General features: G+C 41.8%; 1 protein-coding gene across 1 annotated transcript in view; it reads right to left on the bottom strand.

The window, feature by feature from the left end:
* LOC126457863 (guanine nucleotide-binding protein G(o) subunit alpha-like) overlaps window positions 1-17,907 on the bottom strand; it is a 90,768-nt gene that overhangs the window by 50,422 nt on the left and 22,439 nt on the right. The window contains exon 3 of the mRNA XM_050094510.1: window positions 15,825-15,985. Coding sequence (XP_049950467.1) covers window positions 15,825-15,985 — 161 coding nt within the window. The remainder of the gene's footprint in view (window positions 1-15,824; window positions 15,986-17,907) is intronic.

The raw sequence follows: 17,907 nt of genomic DNA, 5'->3' as shown, positions 1-17,907 counted from the left end.
TTTACAGCAAAACCCTGCTGACATGAAAAAATGAAAATGAATCCATGGTAATAGAATGACAGTAAAATATAGAACAAACAGTTTCCAACAGCAGAAAAAATGGTCACTATTTTTCGGTAATTACTATTGAGTACCTACATTTTTCTGTTGTTGTGATTACTTTTCTTCTATTTTCAAATTATACGAACACCTCACAAAAACCTACTTAAGAAATTCAAAGAAACAATTTTCAAAAAAACATCAACATCAAATAGAAAATGAGACACAAGATAATACTGAAACACTATACTACTGCAGTATTGTTTGCAACAGATGACAAACACATTTCTGGCTTATAATGGTTCAGTTTAGGGAGCAGTTAGGCCAAGTTCGAGGAGACTGTGTGAACTAATTTCCAGCAAAACAGCCTGCATCCACTCACTCTACAAGCTATGCTGGAGGTGTGCCTTGGAGGGTGCTGTGAGCCAGTGTTATGGAAGTGATGATAAATTTTCCCTTACAATGAAATGTGTAGCTTAACAACAACATACACTTCTATTCACCAAAAATTGCATTCTAAAATAACAATGCATTGTTTCACATTTTTTCTGACATGTTATTTCTTGCCTGAAAAGGATTAGTCCTGTTGATAACCATCTACCAGAAATTATTCTTTTCAATTACATTGGCTTATGAACTAGTTCAAACTCAAGGATATTTTGTAATACTAGCAACAAAAGGTGATTTGTTTATTTTTAAATTAATATTAGATGAATTGTGAATGTGTGTAAGTCTTCTAAAATGTGAATCACACTGAAGACAAAAGGACTACACAAGTAAGGCACGCAAAGTAACCACTGTGATATCCTTCTTAGTAACTGGACTTAAAAAGAGTTTCAAACAACATCCAGAATTGAAACCATGTTGGCAGCCATTGCACATGAACCAAAATATGTTGTGTCAGTCCAGCTGGAAATAGGAGGTCAAGTGAACAGTCTAGGAAGCAAGTGTATCCTCTCAATACCATCATGAAGTAGAGCTATCAGGGATGGAGAACAAGTCAAGCTATATATTAACAAGTAAAAGCAACCATGGCTGGCCACTTCTATAAAGTATAAAAACAACAAATTACGACTGATGCTAATCTACTCAAACTGATAAATGGTGATTACTTCTAGAGTGTATCTGTATGTTAAGATCAGAAACACAGCTACTACTTCAAAATATTTTAACTTTACACAGACCAACGTTAGCTGTCTATATGCTGAAAAAATTAAGATCTACCGGTACCTGGAACAAATATTAGAGCTAGGCAGGATTTATATTCCTGAGTTCAAATACTCAGTTATATTGAAGATGGAGCAGCTAATGACATATTATTTTATTTTATTTTTAAATATTCGTGGATTTTAAATTTCCTCCCTGATGTCTATTGGCAACTGGTTATACACTTTTGCCCCATGATATAACTCCATTCTTAATCATAGAGGGGGATGTGTAGTTGTCCTAAATTCGCACCTATTATTAAGCACAAACACCTTAGGGGGTGTATGTATTGGCATATAAGTGTAAGAATCCCTAGGTCTCTGAAGAGATGTTTGGTTATTTGATTATCAACTTCAGACAATATTCTTAATGCATGTTTCTCTACAATAACAACTTTTTTCACCTTAGCTACAATGCCCCAGAAAATTATTCCATAGGCCAGAACTGAGTGAAAGTATGCAGATTATGTTAGCAATCTTGCCTGAGGGTCAACCCAGAGAGTGCACAGCAGCCAGAACAGAGCTTTTTGGTTAACTTATCCACATGCTGGAACCACCTCACTTCAGTATCCATCTGGATACCCAGGAACTTTAAACATGGAGCCTCATCCAGTATGTGCTCATTGATCTCTACTTCTGGTACCTCTAAGTCAGTTCTATTTGTCTGCAATTGCATAAGCCGAGTTTCTGCAAGAGTAAGCGTTAAAGGGCCAGCTATAAACCAGTTGTAAGATTGTTCTATCATTATCCTGGTTGTGTCTGGTGTGGATGTGCTCAGACTTTTTATTAATATACTTGTTCCATCGGCAAACATTACAGTTTCTGAAAATCCTCTAATGTCCTCAGTAAGTCACTTATGTAGACCAAGGTTTCCCAAACTGTGTTCCATGTAACAATAGTGTTTCATAGGACGTGCCCATCTTCTGCCTTTAAGCTCTTAGGTTTTTGAATCTCACCCGACACAGTCCCCAATAATTAGACTTTCCTTCCTATCTTGTCTGGTAAGTCTCCTCTGACCTGGGGTTCTGGGTGACTTTTCCCAACTTTTCCTAAACCTGATCGTTCCTTTCCGTTCACCCTTCTTTCTTCCCCGTCAATCATTCTGCCAGAAGAAGAAGACACAGACTCTGAAAGCTTGCAGACTTTAATGCTTTTTATATGTGTGTTCTCCTGCCACTGCTTGGTGAGTAGATTTTTATCTATTCAATTACATTATCTTTACAAAAAACTATTAATGATATACTGTTCTTTGTCTTTTGTATTATTTTTTAAATTTATTATGATTTATATGTTACTAGTTATGATTTAAAATTGAAGAACTCACTAAATAAAACAAGTTTTTCCTCATTTTTTTAAAAAAAATTAACTTTCAAAATAAACAAGGTGTTCAATCAAAGTACCAGGATTCTCAAGTTTTTCCATCAGAGGAAAAGTTTCACAGCCTCTGAAGTAGACCAATAACAGGAACAGTCCAACCTTACAGCACACCATACTTAAAATTTCTCCACTCTGAATTTGATCATATTCATACTGTATTGTTAACTAATATGATCCTTTGTTTTCTGTTGTCAAAATATAACTCCACCCAAGAAGGGGAAAACCATTAATGCCACCGGCTTTGGACAGATCACAGAAAATGCTAACAGGGTAATTTTTGTTGTTTAGTTATAGCAGAATTGAATTTGTGAACTCATATATTGCCTTCTCAGTAGGGAAGCCTCTATGGAAGTCAAACTGAGCTGTTGTTGAAAGGTTATTCTCAATAAAATTGTTGTAAGCCACTTTCTCAAACATATTGAGAACACAGGAAGGAGTGACATTGGTCTATAATTAGATACAAGTTGCTTCTCTCAACTTTCTTACATTAGTGTTATCAATGTATGCTTAACTTTTTTAGCATATACTTCTTGACTCTGTGATTGATGACATGGGTAGCTCGAGAGTGGCTGCTACCAAGTCAGCAAAAGATTTTAGTACTCCAGCTGAGATACCAACAGAGCTAGAAGAGTTACTGCTTTTTAGTGACCTCATGATTTTTGTGATCTCTCTAACAGATGAATCGAAGAAATTGACGAGGATGGTGGAGTATGTATTGTCTGACAAAGTAAGCTTATTGGATCTACTTTTCACAAATGATTTTTTGTCCCTGTGTTTTCAGCTACTGTCAGGAAAAATTCTTTGAATTTAGCAGCCATTAATTTTAATTTTGTATTATCTACCTTGCTGCTACTGCCATTCAGGAGTTTATTCATTTCCTCTTAATAAAGCACCAAATTGTCCTTGTCTTGTTCTTGGAATTTTTTGTGCACAGTCCATGGTTTTTGTCTTTTTGATGGAACACTGAGGAACATTGCACTACAGTTTATGGTGCATTGATCAGAACAACTCCTTTGCATTAAATAAAGCTCTCCCCTTCCAGCACAAAATGTTTAGATGTCAGTTGCCAGCCAACCTTTTCCTCGGCTTCCACTGTAAATTCCCCTCATCTGTTCTACAGGAAAACTGCATTTGTAATGTAAATATATGTTTAGGAAAGAATTAAATTTCTCATTTATTGTGTGTTCGTCGTAAAATTCCCACATTTTTGATCCTGTAAATTTTATGTGAACAATGTAACTGAGTTCGGATTTAGAATTCTTTGTCATTTTCCTTTTCCTTTCTTAGTTAAACCTAATTGACATGGAGATGTTACTGCTACCATTTGATCATCATGGTATGGGAAACTATTTCATGAGAGACATTATCAATTGCTGTTACACTGTGTCCTTCTACTCTTGTTGGGAATGTTACTGTGAGGGTCAATTAATTGGAAAATAAATAAATAAATAAGGACAGTGCTTTAATAAGGAGCAATTATTTAATGTTACAGGCAATAATGAACTGCATCTAAAGAGATGAGTTGACTGATGTATAGCTTATAGCTCTACTATTAGCCATATGTTACTTGGATACAATTTGAAGTTGCTTTCACAGCCATACAGAAAATAAATAGGTCTGCTGTTAACAATGAAATAAATGCCACAACTACTTAGAACCGACAGTCAATTAATCTCTCTCTCTCTCTCTCTCTCTCTCTCTATCATATGTATTCCCCCCCACCCCCTCCCACCCCCCAGTAAATCACTTTTTAAAACACATATCTTTACGTTGTATTAATGCCACTATTATGCATTTCTTCCCCAGAAGTAAACAATACCTCCACTCTGTCTTATGTCATTCCTTTGCAAGTAGCATCACGTGATTTGATCCACATTTGTTACAGTATTCCCCAAATACAGCATTTGGTATTTTTATGGTGTCTGCTAGCAAACCAAGGCACACTATGCTGTTATAGTGATAAATATGTGTGTGAGTGAAATACAACAGTGATTAAACGCCATATTTTCATTGATAATTGTTAACTAGAAACAAGAAAAATGGAATTAAAAGAATAGGTAAATCACTGATTGTGTGTAAGATGCCACCAAATATGAGTTTTCATAATGAAGATCTCCTGATTCTGTTATTAGATGAGCAGTTTGTATGTAATGTGTGAAACACAATAAGAAATTTTATGGACATACACACTGAACATAAAGCACACCTGAAGAAATGCAAAGAAGTGAAGGACAAACACTCTGTCTCAGAAAATGTCAGTACACAATCTACATACCACTTTTGTGTGAAATACGTTGTAAGGAACTGTGACAACAAGAAATGTGTAAGCTTACACAATGCCACAATGCTCATCATTGGAGTAGTTATAATAAGGAGTCGTGCAATAATGTGTGTATAACCAGCAATTTAAATGGTAAAGAAGAAATATTTCATCTGTTGTCTGGTAAAACTAATGTATGTCACAAAATAATAAAACCAAAGTCCACAAACATAAATTTATTGCTTGCTGTATCACAAAATAAAGGGAAGGATGTTATGGGTAACCAAATTCATGTACCAAAAAGTTAATCTTCCTGGGAGAAGCCAAGATCAAAACCCTAAGTTTTCTACATGAAGATGTACTCGTGAAGTGTTTACATTAGTTTGTGTCAAACCAATCCAAAATAGTTTTCAAAAATTAACAAAAACATCTCCAAAATCAGTAATTATGAGAGTGTGGTTACTGTAACAAGGACAAATGATGCTGCCTGCAACATCAACCAATATCTAATAAATGCAATAACAACCATGTATTATATTTAGAAGCAATGACCCAGGACCCCCATTGTAACTGGATACTGCAGCCTGATAGAAAGATAATAAGCTGAAGGCATTGGTCCATAAGGGTAGAGATTCAGACTAACCAATCAGGACATCACATTATGGTTGGATACTGTGCCCTCACAGAATCTCTGTCCTTAAGGACCACCATTTTCAGCTTATTACACATTACTTACCCTTATATATAAAATACACTAACCATTTCCCTTGCTGACTTTCTGCAGTTTCTGCTCCTTTATCACCTAGTGCCCTGCTCATCACTGTTGATGTCAACCCTGTCTACCCCATGCCCATGGCCTTGCCACTACTGAACACTACCTTTCCTAATGCCCAACTGACTCCTACCTCCTCCACCATGACCTATTAACAGGCAAACAAAGTTGACACTCAGCGCCCTGGCTTATGGGAGGGCTGTAAATGGGAAATGCCTTTGGTGTCGCTCCCATCAGCCACCGAGTTGAGTGTCAACTTTGCGCATACAATACTATATCTTCACTCATAACTAATTCTTCTTTGAAGGCATTACCTACAAACAAATCTGCAATGCAGGCACAGGCAAATACACCAAACAATCCATCGGCCTTCTACAAGAATCCCAATCCCCTCATTTGGCTCAGCGACAGTGATGACATCTTTATGATCTGGACAAAGGGTGAGGATGCCCTATCAACATTCCTACAGAACCTCAACACCTTCTCCTCCATTTGCATCACCTGAACCTGCTCAGCCAAACAAGCCACATTCCCTGGTGCCGGCCTCCACCTCATGGATGGGTCCGTCAGCGCCTCCATCCACATTGAACATAACAACCACCAACAATACCAGTATTTTGGGAACTGCTAACCATTACACCAAGAAGTTCCTGTATATTTAGACAGCCTTGATTGCCACATCTGCAGTGACAAGCAGTCGCTCTATAAACATGTTAAGAGCCTAACTGAAGCCTTCACAGAGCAACATTACTATCCACACTTTGTGCAAAACAAGATCTCCTGTGCCTTTCCGGAGTCACCAACCATCCCCTCATACTCACTGACTGGTCACTTAGGAATGCCCCCTGGTGTCTCACAAGGGGAGAGTCCAACCTGTGGGTCACTGATTTTGATCAAGTTTTGCAGGACATTCTGTACTGCAAATAGAGAGAAAAATGTCATGGCTTTTTCCCAGACTCTCTGACTCAAGGTCAAAGTTAATGACAAAAAATCATATTTTCAAAGCTATACATCTGAAGGTCGTCTAAAAACAAACAATTTTTATATGGAGTCCAAAGTTAATAAAGTTCAAGTTATTAACATTTTTTGTGTTTTTATACTGTAGCTTGCGTATTCGCTATTCTGTGTCCAGCAGAGCAAGGTCGATGGCCGAGTGGTCAAGGCATTAGAGTACCAAAGTGGTAATCCATTTTTCATTCCTGATCATGGCATTTCTTTCACTTGATTTTTTTAAGTTTTATTTTTTAATTTCTGATAATCAGAATACTTTTTTTGCCTGTTTTTGAAGTAAAACATCCGGAGTGATGATTAAGAATCAAGTAAGTAAGTATACATTATGATGTACTGACAGTTATTTTCATTGTGATACATAGTGTTGTGACAGTGCCACGAGATTTAAAAGTGCCACTACGTCAGTATGCGAACACGGCGATAGAGGCGCTCTGCAGCTCGGCCGAGCGCGGGAGCGCCACCTGGCTATGAACGGCGCCGGCCGCATGTCACGGCACGGCACGGCAGTGGAGTGACAGATTCGGAGTTGGAAGCATGTAACTCGCTATTGCTCTACGTTGTATATTCACGAAATTTATTAGGATTAAAGGTTATAATACTTTTTGGCGACGAGGTCGGATATTTTTTTTCCTGCGTTGTGGAATTGTGTGTTCGTGTCGGGGCAGACATGGAACAGCTTCTGCAAGCGCTCATTGACCAACAAACAAAGATGACGGCTGCTATTCAGGCGCAACAAACACAGCTGACGGCTGCTATTCAGGCGTTGTCGATGTCGCTTACTCATCGTCTGTCTTCCTCTTCTCCGCCTCCGTTCCCTCCTTACGACGAGGCGGATTATGAGAAGCGTTTGCGGCAACACTTCTTGGCTTTTGGCGTTGTCGACGCTCCTATGTGTAAGTCGTTATTTCTATCTTGGATTTACCCACGGATCTATCAGCTGCTATCTCAGTTAGCCCCTCTGCGGGAACCAGCCTCTCTGTCCTTCCAAGAAATGTGTGACTTATTGTCTAACTATTACCGAAAAAATACCCATGTCGTTGCCGCCCGCGTGTCGTTCTACCGGTGTCGTAAACAGCCCCATCAATCCTACCGGGCTTGGGCGGCGGAACTACACGGTCTGAGTAGGAAATGTCAGTTTGTCACGGACACTCATCATGAGTCTTATGCTGATTCAATGGTTAGGGACACTATTCTCCGGCTTGCTCCTGATAAAGAAGTTCGGCAATGTGCCTTACAACTGCCAAACCCATCGCTGTCGGAAGTTCTAAGCATCGCTCAATCTTTTGAAGTCTCTCACGCTGCTGGTGCGCAAATAGACGCGTGGTGTGATGTAGGCGCTGTACAGACCACTTTCGACATGGACAATTTGCCTGTTTCACAGGGGAAAGACGATGGGGCGGCGGTTCACTCACGTCAACAACGTCGCGTTGGGCCGCCCCGCTCACAGTGAAAACAGCAACCACAGAAGCAGGTTCGTTCCGCACTTCCTTCTTGTCCACGTTGTTTCGTACAGCATGACAGGGCCGCGTGTCCAAAACGTTGGGCCACATGTAATTCATGTAGGAAAAAAGGCCACATTGCTTCTGTGTATCAGTCCCCTAAACTTCCTGTCGACGAGGACGAGGCATCGGACATGGACGTTAACTGTGTGCTTTCTCAAACAAATAAGTTGTTTGTTACTGTTCGTGTTCTGGATAAAGACATTCGCATGCAAGTGGACACTGGCTCTGAGGTAACTCTCATTAATTCTCGCACGTATTTGGAGTTGGGCTCCCCTCCCTTGTCTCCAGTTACGCGAAATCTGAGAACTTATAATAAGCAGAAAATTCCTATAGTTGGCCAGTTTGATGCTTCCACTGCCTACAAGTCTGTTGTTCGGCCCCTCACGTTTTATGTGGTGGATCATGCTGGCACTGAAAACCTGTTCGGTTATGAGGCTTTCCAGTTGTTCGGGTTCTCCATTGATGATGATGTGCACCTCATATCTGAGGATAATCCGTATCAACAGCTGGATGGATTGTGTTCTGAATTCTCGTCCGTATTCTCTGCTGGTCTGGGTCGTGCCAAGGAATTTGAAGCCCACATTACTCTTAAGCCTACGGCTCGCCCTAAGTTTTTCCGGGCACGCCCTATTCCGATGGCGTTGCGTGCACCTGTCAAGGCTGAGATAGACAGGTTAACAGCTTCAGGGATTCTCCTTCCTGTTACCTCCAGCGAATGGGCATCGCCAATCGTGGTGGTTTCTAAACCAAACAGGAGTCTGCGATTGTGTGGTGATTTTAAAGCCACTGTCAACGCTCAGAGCCTCATTGACACTTATCCTCTTCCCCGTCCTGAGGAGTTATTTACCAAGCTCACTGGGGGCCAGTTCTTTTCCAAACTTGACTTATCGGAGGCGTACCATCAGTTGCCCTTGGATGCTTCTTCCAAGGAATTTCTCGTCAACAACACTCCTTGTGGGTTGTATCAGTACCAGCGGTTACCATTTGGCGTCGCTAGCGCGCCGGCCATTTTTCAGCGGTTTTTGGAACAGCTCACGGCTTCCGTTCCCGGCTGCATCAACTACCTGGATGACATTGTTGTAACGGGGGCCTCAACTGAGGAGCACCTTCGCAATTTGCGTTCGCTGTTTCGGGTTCTGCATTCGGCTGGGTTGAAGTGCAATCTGGACAAGTCACAGTTCTTCCAAGCCTCCATCGTTTATCTTGGTTTCCACTTGTCCCGTGATGGTATACGTCCTCTACAACAGCACGTTGTGGCCATTACCGCTCTACCCCGGCCGTCTACGGTCAAAGAACTTCAGGCGTTTCTAGGTAAGATTGCTCATTATCACAAATTCATTCCCTCTGCGGCGGCGGTGGCTCATCCTCTGCATCAGCTGTTACGCAAAAACGTTCCTTTCTGCTGGTCCGACGAGTGTGAGCAGGCTTTTGTTCGCCTGAAGGCTCATTTGCAGTCGGCGCCTTGTCTTGCCACATTCCGTCCGGGTCAGCACTTGGTTCTGGTGACTGACGCGTCACAGTATGGCCTAGGGGCTGTTCTCGCCCATCGGTATGAGGATGGGTCGGAACGACCCATCACCTACGCTTCCAAGACCCTCAACGATGCCCAACGGCGTTACTCTCAAATAGAAAAGGAGGCGCCCGCTATCATTTATGCTCTAAAAAAGTTCAGCGTTTTTTTGTATGGTTCTAAGTTTCACCTCATCACCGACCACAAGCCGCTGGTCTCTCTGTTCAACCCCTCGGCGTCGCTTCCAGATAAGGCAGCTCACCGCCTGCAACATTGGGCCCTATACTTGTCTCGTTTTCACTATGAGATTCACTATCGCCCCACAGCCCAGCACGCCAACGCTGACGCGTTGTCGCGTTTACCGATGGGCCCTGACCCGGTTTTTGATCGAGATGAACTCCTCTGTTTCCACATTGATGAGGAAGAACGTCGCGCGGTCGAGGGTTTTCCACTTATAGGTTCGCAGGTCGCGTCGGCTACTGCGTGGGACCCGGTCTTGCGTCAGGTGATCGGTTTTGTTCAACGGGGTTGGCCGGACAGGACCAAGGCCCAGGCATCGGATCCCCTTCGCAACTACCATGCCTTGCGCCTTCGTCTGTCTGTTCGTGAGGGTGTTGTTCTTCTGGCCACGGATGGCGCATCTCCACGGGTCGTGGTGCCAGCCTCTCTTCACAAAGATGTTCTCAAACTATTGCATGAAGGCCATTGGGGGATTTCTCGGACTAAGTCCCTGGCCCGCAGGCACGTTTATTGGCCCGGTATTGATTCGGACATCGCCCACATGGTCGCTGCATGTGGTCAGGATGCTCAACAACTGGCTGCACCTCGTACTATGCCCTCTCTGTGGCCTGATCCGGCGCAGCCGTGGGAACGGGTGCACGCTGACTTTGCCGGCCCCTTCCTCGACACTTATTGGCTACTGTTGATTGACGCCTTCTCGAAGTTTCCGTTTGTTGTTCATCTACATCTACATCTATACTCCGCGAGCCACCTTACGGTGTGTGGCGGAGGGTACTTATTGTACCACTATCTGATCCCCCCTTCCCTGTTCCATTCACGAATTGTGCGTGGAAAGAACGACTGCTTGTAAGTCTCCGTATTTGCTCTAATTTCTCGGATCTTTTCGTTGTGATCATTACGCGAGATATATGTGGGCGGTAGTAATATGTTGCCCATCTCTTCCCGGAATGTGCTCTCTCGTAATTTCGATAATAAACCTCTCCGTATTGCGTAACGCCTTTCTTGAAGTGTCCGCCACTGGAGCTTGTTCAGCATCTCCGTAACGCTCTCGCGCTGACTAAATGTCCCCATGACGAATCGCGCTGCTTTTCGCTGGATCATATCTATCTCTTCTATTAATCCAACCTGGTAAGGGTCCCATACTGATGAGCAATACTCAAGAATCGGACGAACAAGCGTTTTGTAAGCTACTTCTTTCGTCGATGAGTCACATTTTCTTAGAATTCTTCCTATGAATCTCAACCTGGCGCCTGCTTTTCCCACTATTTGTTTTATGTGATCATTCCACTTCAGATCGCTCCGGATAGTAACTCCTAAGTATTTTACGGTCGTTACCGCTTCCAATGATTTACCACCTATGGCATAATCGTACTGGAATGGATTTCTGCCCCTATATCGATGTCCGTCGCCCACCACTGCGGCGACGACGCTGGCTTTGTCCAAAATCTTTGCGCTAGAAGGTCTTCCATCCATGATTGTCACGGACAATGGCCCTCAGTTCTCTTCGCAGGCCTTCCGTGATTTTTGTACTGGACAAGGGATTCATCATGTTACAGTACCGCCCTTCCATCTGCAATCGAATGGGGAGATCGAGCGCCTTATCCGATCTTTCAACAGCCAGGTGAAAAAATTCCTTAGTGATTTTTCCACAGATGATGCTCTGTTGCAATTTCTGAGTTCTTATCGCTTCACGCCTCTGGGTAATTGCAGCCCTGCTGAACTCTTGCATGGTCGCCAACCGCGCACTCTACTGCACCTGCTTCACCCTGTCAGGCCTTTACTGTGTCCCCTAGTGCGGGAAAATACCCGGTGGGCGCCGACGTGTGGGCACGGGGGTATGGATCTCGCCCTAAATGGATTCCAGGGGTGGTCCAGGCTCTTCGCGGCCGCCGGCTTTGTGAAATACGTACGGACGACGGCACGGTTGTTCGCCATTAGGACCAGATGCGCCCACGAGTGGTGGCCACGCTGGTGCCACCGCCCCTTCTTTCGTCTCCACCAGCCCGAGAAGCCAGTCCTGTCGCTGCTGCCGATCTTCCGTTGCTGCAGCTGACGTCGCTACCGCTTCCGAGTACGCCGGAACGGGCCCCAGTCGCGGCGGCGCCTTCTCCGGGACCCATCTTGCTGGGGCACACCCCCAGGTCCACGACACCTATGGATGCTGCTCCGGAGTTTTCCCCCATCATCTCGTCCAGGAGGCGCGTTCTACGCGCAAGCTTCAGTCCTGGACATTTTCAACCATACTCTCGTGTTTCTCCGCAGGATCTTCTCGGGGCCTCCCAAGAGACCATGGATGTCTCCGCACTGTCCGTGTCTCCAAGGAAGTGAGTGTTTTTTTTTCTTTCTTTCTTTTTTTTTTTTTTTTTTTAAGGGGAAAAGTGTTGTGACAGTGCCACGAGATTTAAAAGTGCCGCTACGTCAGTACGCGAACACGGCGATAGAGGCGCTCCGCAGCTCGGCCGAGCGTGGGAGCGCCACCTGGCTATGAACGGCGCCGGCCGCATGTCACGGCACGGCAGTGGAGTGACAGATTCGGGGCCGGCCGAAGTGGCCGTGCGGTTAAAGGCGCTGCAGTCTGGAACCGCAAGACCGCTACGGTCGCAGGTTCGAATCCTGCCTCGGGCATGGATGTTTGTGATGTCCTTAGGTTAGTTAGGTTTAACTAGTTCTAAGTTCTAGGAGACTAATGACCGCAGCAGTTGAGTCCCATAGTGCTCAGAGCCATTTGAACCATTTTGACAGATTCGGAGTTGGAAGCATGTAACTCACTATTGCTCTACGTTGTATATCCACGCAATTTATTAGGATTAAAGGTTATAACACATAGTACAAAAATACACCTACAGTATATTATAGCATTATCATAAATAATCATCTATTTGTGAGCATTCTCATAATCTGTGGGGTGAAACTTACCATAGAAACAGGTAAAACATAAATTATTTCCTGCACCATGCAAAACACACAAGTAAAATCTCATTTCATTGACATGTTTTCCGCTACATTGTTTGCAGAGAAAACATATCTCATTCACAATGATAAAAACAGATCTATGAGATATTAATTCGTCTGCATGCCCAGTGTATAAAAGCATATCCTTAAAGACTGGTGTGGACAACTGGTTACGGATCAATGTACGAATAACGGTAGCATCCACCCTATCTTGTAACTCTCTGTTCTGCTGTGATGTCACATGATTTTGAATTTGTGCAACGAAATTCTTTACCTGTCAAAAAAAGTAAATGTTACACAGCTGACAAAGAGAGGTACATTTTGGTGCTATCACTTTCACAGTGTAGGTTGGTTGAGTGTCATCAACTATGGAAGTCCTATCTAGTGTGTCATGTATCATGACGCAAATAACTGTCAATACAGTATAATATACATGTATCTGATAATTAATCACACCTCCGAAGTTTTTACTTCATCAATGCAAAGAAATGTACACTGTTTATCAGAATATTTTAAGATACACTGAAAAAATTACATGATGAAAAATCAAACATGGCCAGCAGTTTGGTAGTCTTAATTGCCTTGACCACTGACCTTCCTTTGCTGGACACCTATAATGACGAGTACCACAGCTACAGCTTGAAAACACAAAACTGTTAATAACTTGAACTTATTAACTTTGGTCCCCATATTATAACAAAAATGTTTGTTTTTAGATTATCTTTCAATGTATAGAATTTAAAATACGATTTTCTGTCATCAATTTTGACTTTGGTTTTTTCAACAATTAGAGGCGTCTAGCAAAGAGCTGAAACACGTAACTCTTTCATCTTTGCGAGACTTGATCAAAATCAGACCCTTCCCTTGTCAGTACAACCCAGGAAACCAGGACTAGAGCAACTGAATAGCATTCGCCACTAGGGTTTTGGCTAACTCTTGTCATGCTCTGAAATCAGAATTATGTACCTACCTCCATAAAACAGATATTTAGCTGTGATAACCTTGTCAATCCCTTCCATCACTGCTCCCAGTCCCTTGCCTCATAGTTCTAATCTCTGTTAAAGACCCAGGATGCAAGATCTGTCCATATATCCTCCCCCCCCCCCCCCCCAATCACTTAATCTACTCCTGTCACAGGCTTTTTCTAAGCCATCAAATGCAGGTGTCCATTTCCCATCCCATCAAAGGCAGGGGCATATGTGGTCTACCATCTTAGCTGCAACCACTGTGAGACATTCTACTTGGGCATGACCACTAACAAGCTGGCTGTCTTCATGAATGCCCACCACCAAATTGTGGCCAAGAGATAGATAGACCACCCAGTTGCCACTAATAATGCCCAACACATTGTGCTTGACTTCAGTTACTGCTTCAGAGCCCATGCTATCCGAGTTCTTCCCATTAAAACCTGATTTTCTGAATTGTGCAGGTAAGAGGTCTCCCTACAACATATCCTTCATTCTCATAACCCCCTTGGCTTCAACATCTACTGGTCCCTATCATCCACTTGCTTCTACACAGTTCTCCGCTACCTCTCCAGTCTCAAACATGCCTTTTATCCCCCCCCCCCCCCAAGTGCACCTGTATAGTTGTTTCACTTTCTCTGCTGCCAACCCCCCCCCTCCCCCCCTCCTGTGCAGAACCACCCCAATACTGCATTTAACAGCTCACCATCATGATCATGTCCCTACTACATCCCTGCACACTTTCATAAGCAACACTACAGCAGTTTTCACCACCCCTACTCTGCTATCCCCACTCCTCCACTCCATTTCCATACCCTCACTACCTGTACCAGCTGAGATCGCTACTCGCTGCTGTTGGGCCTCAGTGTCCGGAGACAATAGTAGCCATGTGTGTGAGTTGTTGTACATGTGAATGTATGCACTTTCTTTATAAATCTGTCATGGATTTTGTCTGATTTTGTCTGATAATTAAATTACTTTTAAATGTGAAATGCCTCCATCTGCAGCTGCACAACGCCTTCTCTATGGTAGAAATAGCAGTCTCTCCTAATTCATACTGTGTTTTTCAGTCCACAATTTTCCTCTGTTTTATTTGACATAAGAGGTCAGTGTCTTTACAAAAAATAAATAAAAATTAATGCAAAACAAGTACTTTCTTTCTGCAAGAATTTTAGTTTTACAGCATTACACAATCTGCATCAAATTTAATGTGATTAGAAAGCTATAAAGTTTAACATAGTTCTTGCATAGGAATAAACATAAAATGTATTGAACCTTCAGAACTGTTTTATTTGCATTATGTACTCTTGAAAACTCTATTTTGTAAATTCTTAACTTCAATATTGTTTGAATGAAATCATTTTGGGCATTAAGCCAATGACACAGCCTAAATTGACCTTTCCTGTGGAAGCCTACATACACATACTTAATACTGTTACTAAACTCTATGTGAGCAGGCCTCTGAAAGCCCAATGGCACCAACCGACTGCCGCATCATCCTCATCGGAGAGGCGTTACTGGATGTGTGTGTGGAGGGACATGTGGTCAGCACATTGCTCTCCCAGCTGTTGTCAGTTTTCGTGACTGGAGCCGCTACTTCTCAACCAAGTAGCTCCTCAATTGGCCTCACAATGGCTGAGTGCACCCTGTTTTCCAACAGCACTTGGTAGACCCAGACAGTGACCCATCCAACTGCTAGCCAAGCCTGACATACTTAACTTCAGTGATCTGATGGGAACTGGTGTTACCACTGTGCCAAGGCCATTGGTATTTAGTACTATTACTCAACAAATTCATAAGAATAACCTGCACTGTGACCTGGAATTGTACTATATTAAAAATTTATGAAATTATTTAATTTTAATAAATATTATTATTACATTAGTGGTAAGACATGAAAAGATGGAGGGGATCATTTTTCAAGCAGATGCATCAGGGGCTGGAAAAAAATATGATATTAGATACATAGATAATAAGTTACCAGTACTTACTATAAGGCAGAGTCATTAAGCTCATACTCATATCCACGTGCCACGGCCAATCGCACTCCTCGGTCTGCCCATAGTTCATGTAGTGCATTAGCCACATCTGGTAAGACATTGAACTGCTTGTCAAAGCAGCTGGAGCTGGTCAGAATTGTCTGTGCATGCCACTGAGACACATGAAGATAATCTTGGTAATCATATTTTTTATGATATTAATTGCACACAGTAGTTTGCAAAGTACTTTACTTATTTTCAATTTAATATCTTGATACTACTCAATGTGAAGGAATAGCATCACTATGCTTTTTAAAGGAAAAGGAACCAAAAATTGGCTGGAATTTAATTTTTTAGTTAATCACATTTATTCTGTATTTAACTGAGGCTAGCAAGCAAAACCCAATTAATAACAAATACTTTTTACCACTCAAAAATATATATTATATGAGCCTGTTCACAATGGCGCAGATTCTTAATTCAAATGGGCCAGCATCTCTGTTTTGTGATTTTTTACTAATAAAAGGATGTAAGATCAAGGCACAAATTGTATTTATAAGAGACACATAACACTGTAATAGGAACCTGCTGATAAAATGTGATTGCATTGTTCGTGCAGCAATCTCAGGAGGAGGGACTTTATATTGGCTTCCTCTTAATTTCAAATAAGGCAAATCTAAAGCCCTGTTATTTTATTTTATTCCTTATGATCACTAGTATCACCATATGATCATGCAAGAAGTTACTACGTAAACTGAATAATACTTCAATACACTGAATAACAAAAACCACACCGCTACTACTACTACTACTACTACTACTACTACTAATAATAATAACAGCAATAATAACGGGAAGCCATAGCAGTCTAAGATGTTGGTGTTAACTTCAAATTATTAACAATGGGCAGAGAAAAGTGATGGTAGGTAGCCATGATGTGGTATCATAAACTGTCCCAGCATTCACTTGTAATTATGGAGAAAAACCAAAAACAATATCACTTTACAGTATAGCAAGTCAACAACTATAATAGGACACAATAAAAATAGCTATTAGCAGCCAAAAAATTAGTGTCTACTGCCAAGTGACAGAAACATATTGCAAGTAAGTTATCTTGTGTTTACGCTCATTTTAAAAATGTGTTTCTGTTCGCAACACTGTTTCCAAACAAGTCCACAACATGTTTGCAAACTATGTCCATTGTACATGTCCCAATCTAGGCTAGAAATAAACAGTTATGTATGTGCATTCACACTGTCTGCAACATTGAAGATGCAACAAAATTTTTATGTTTTGTCTTCACATAGTGTATTACACTAAGTCCAGTGGAAAGGATGAATTAATTAATTGTGGTCCTGCATGAATAACACTCAACAATAAAAGTAGAAGAACACAAAGGTATGGCTGCCATATCAAACAAAACCATACTATATGGCGGCAGTGACATGCTGTGCAAGATGAAATCAGAAGAAGCACTGCATTTCGTCACTTCACTAGGATGCAACCATCCATTTTTAAAATTATAAATAAGAGAAGAAAGAAACAAATTTAAGAAAATCAGTTACTGTAAGACAGAGACTTCTTGTCAATCTTTTATTTTTAGAAATATGAGATTCCTTTCAAAGCACTGCATTTTTAGTCTATATCTCGAAGCCAGCTATATCTCAAATACTTCTTGCAGTTTGTGAAGCAATGGTGAAGAATTATGCAAAGGCAATTCGATTATGTAAATAGTGCTGAAGTATATGTTTTATTATATAGAAAATACTTATAATACAATAATATATTTAATCAAATCATTTTCACTTCCAGTACCTACCAACTGTTCTACAGTAATGCCACAATTTTACAAACAAATGTGGCAGGGGAGTATGCAGTTACTGTTGGTTCCCCAGTCATATCCACATTCACTGACAATTCCTCCATTCAATTCTATCTCAAGGAGTACATGATAAGCTTTGTCTGTACTGTGTCAGCAGAGACCTCAGTTTCTTTTCTACATCAATGCTGCTGGTGTTAAGAACAGCAGGGACTTTCTGCATGGAATCCTATTTTAACTTGAAATTTTTGCAGTTTGCACTTCACATATTCCACA

This window comes from Schistocerca serialis, chromosome 2 (genome assembly GCF_023864345.2).
Source record: "Schistocerca serialis cubense isolate TAMUIC-IGC-003099 chromosome 2, iqSchSeri2.2, whole genome shotgun sequence".
In the NCBI taxonomy this organism is placed as follows: Eukaryota; Metazoa; Arthropoda; class Insecta; order Orthoptera; family Acrididae; genus Schistocerca; species Schistocerca serialis.
Note: the sequence above shows the minus strand (reverse complement) of the source record. Positions and strands in the feature narration are given on the sequence as shown.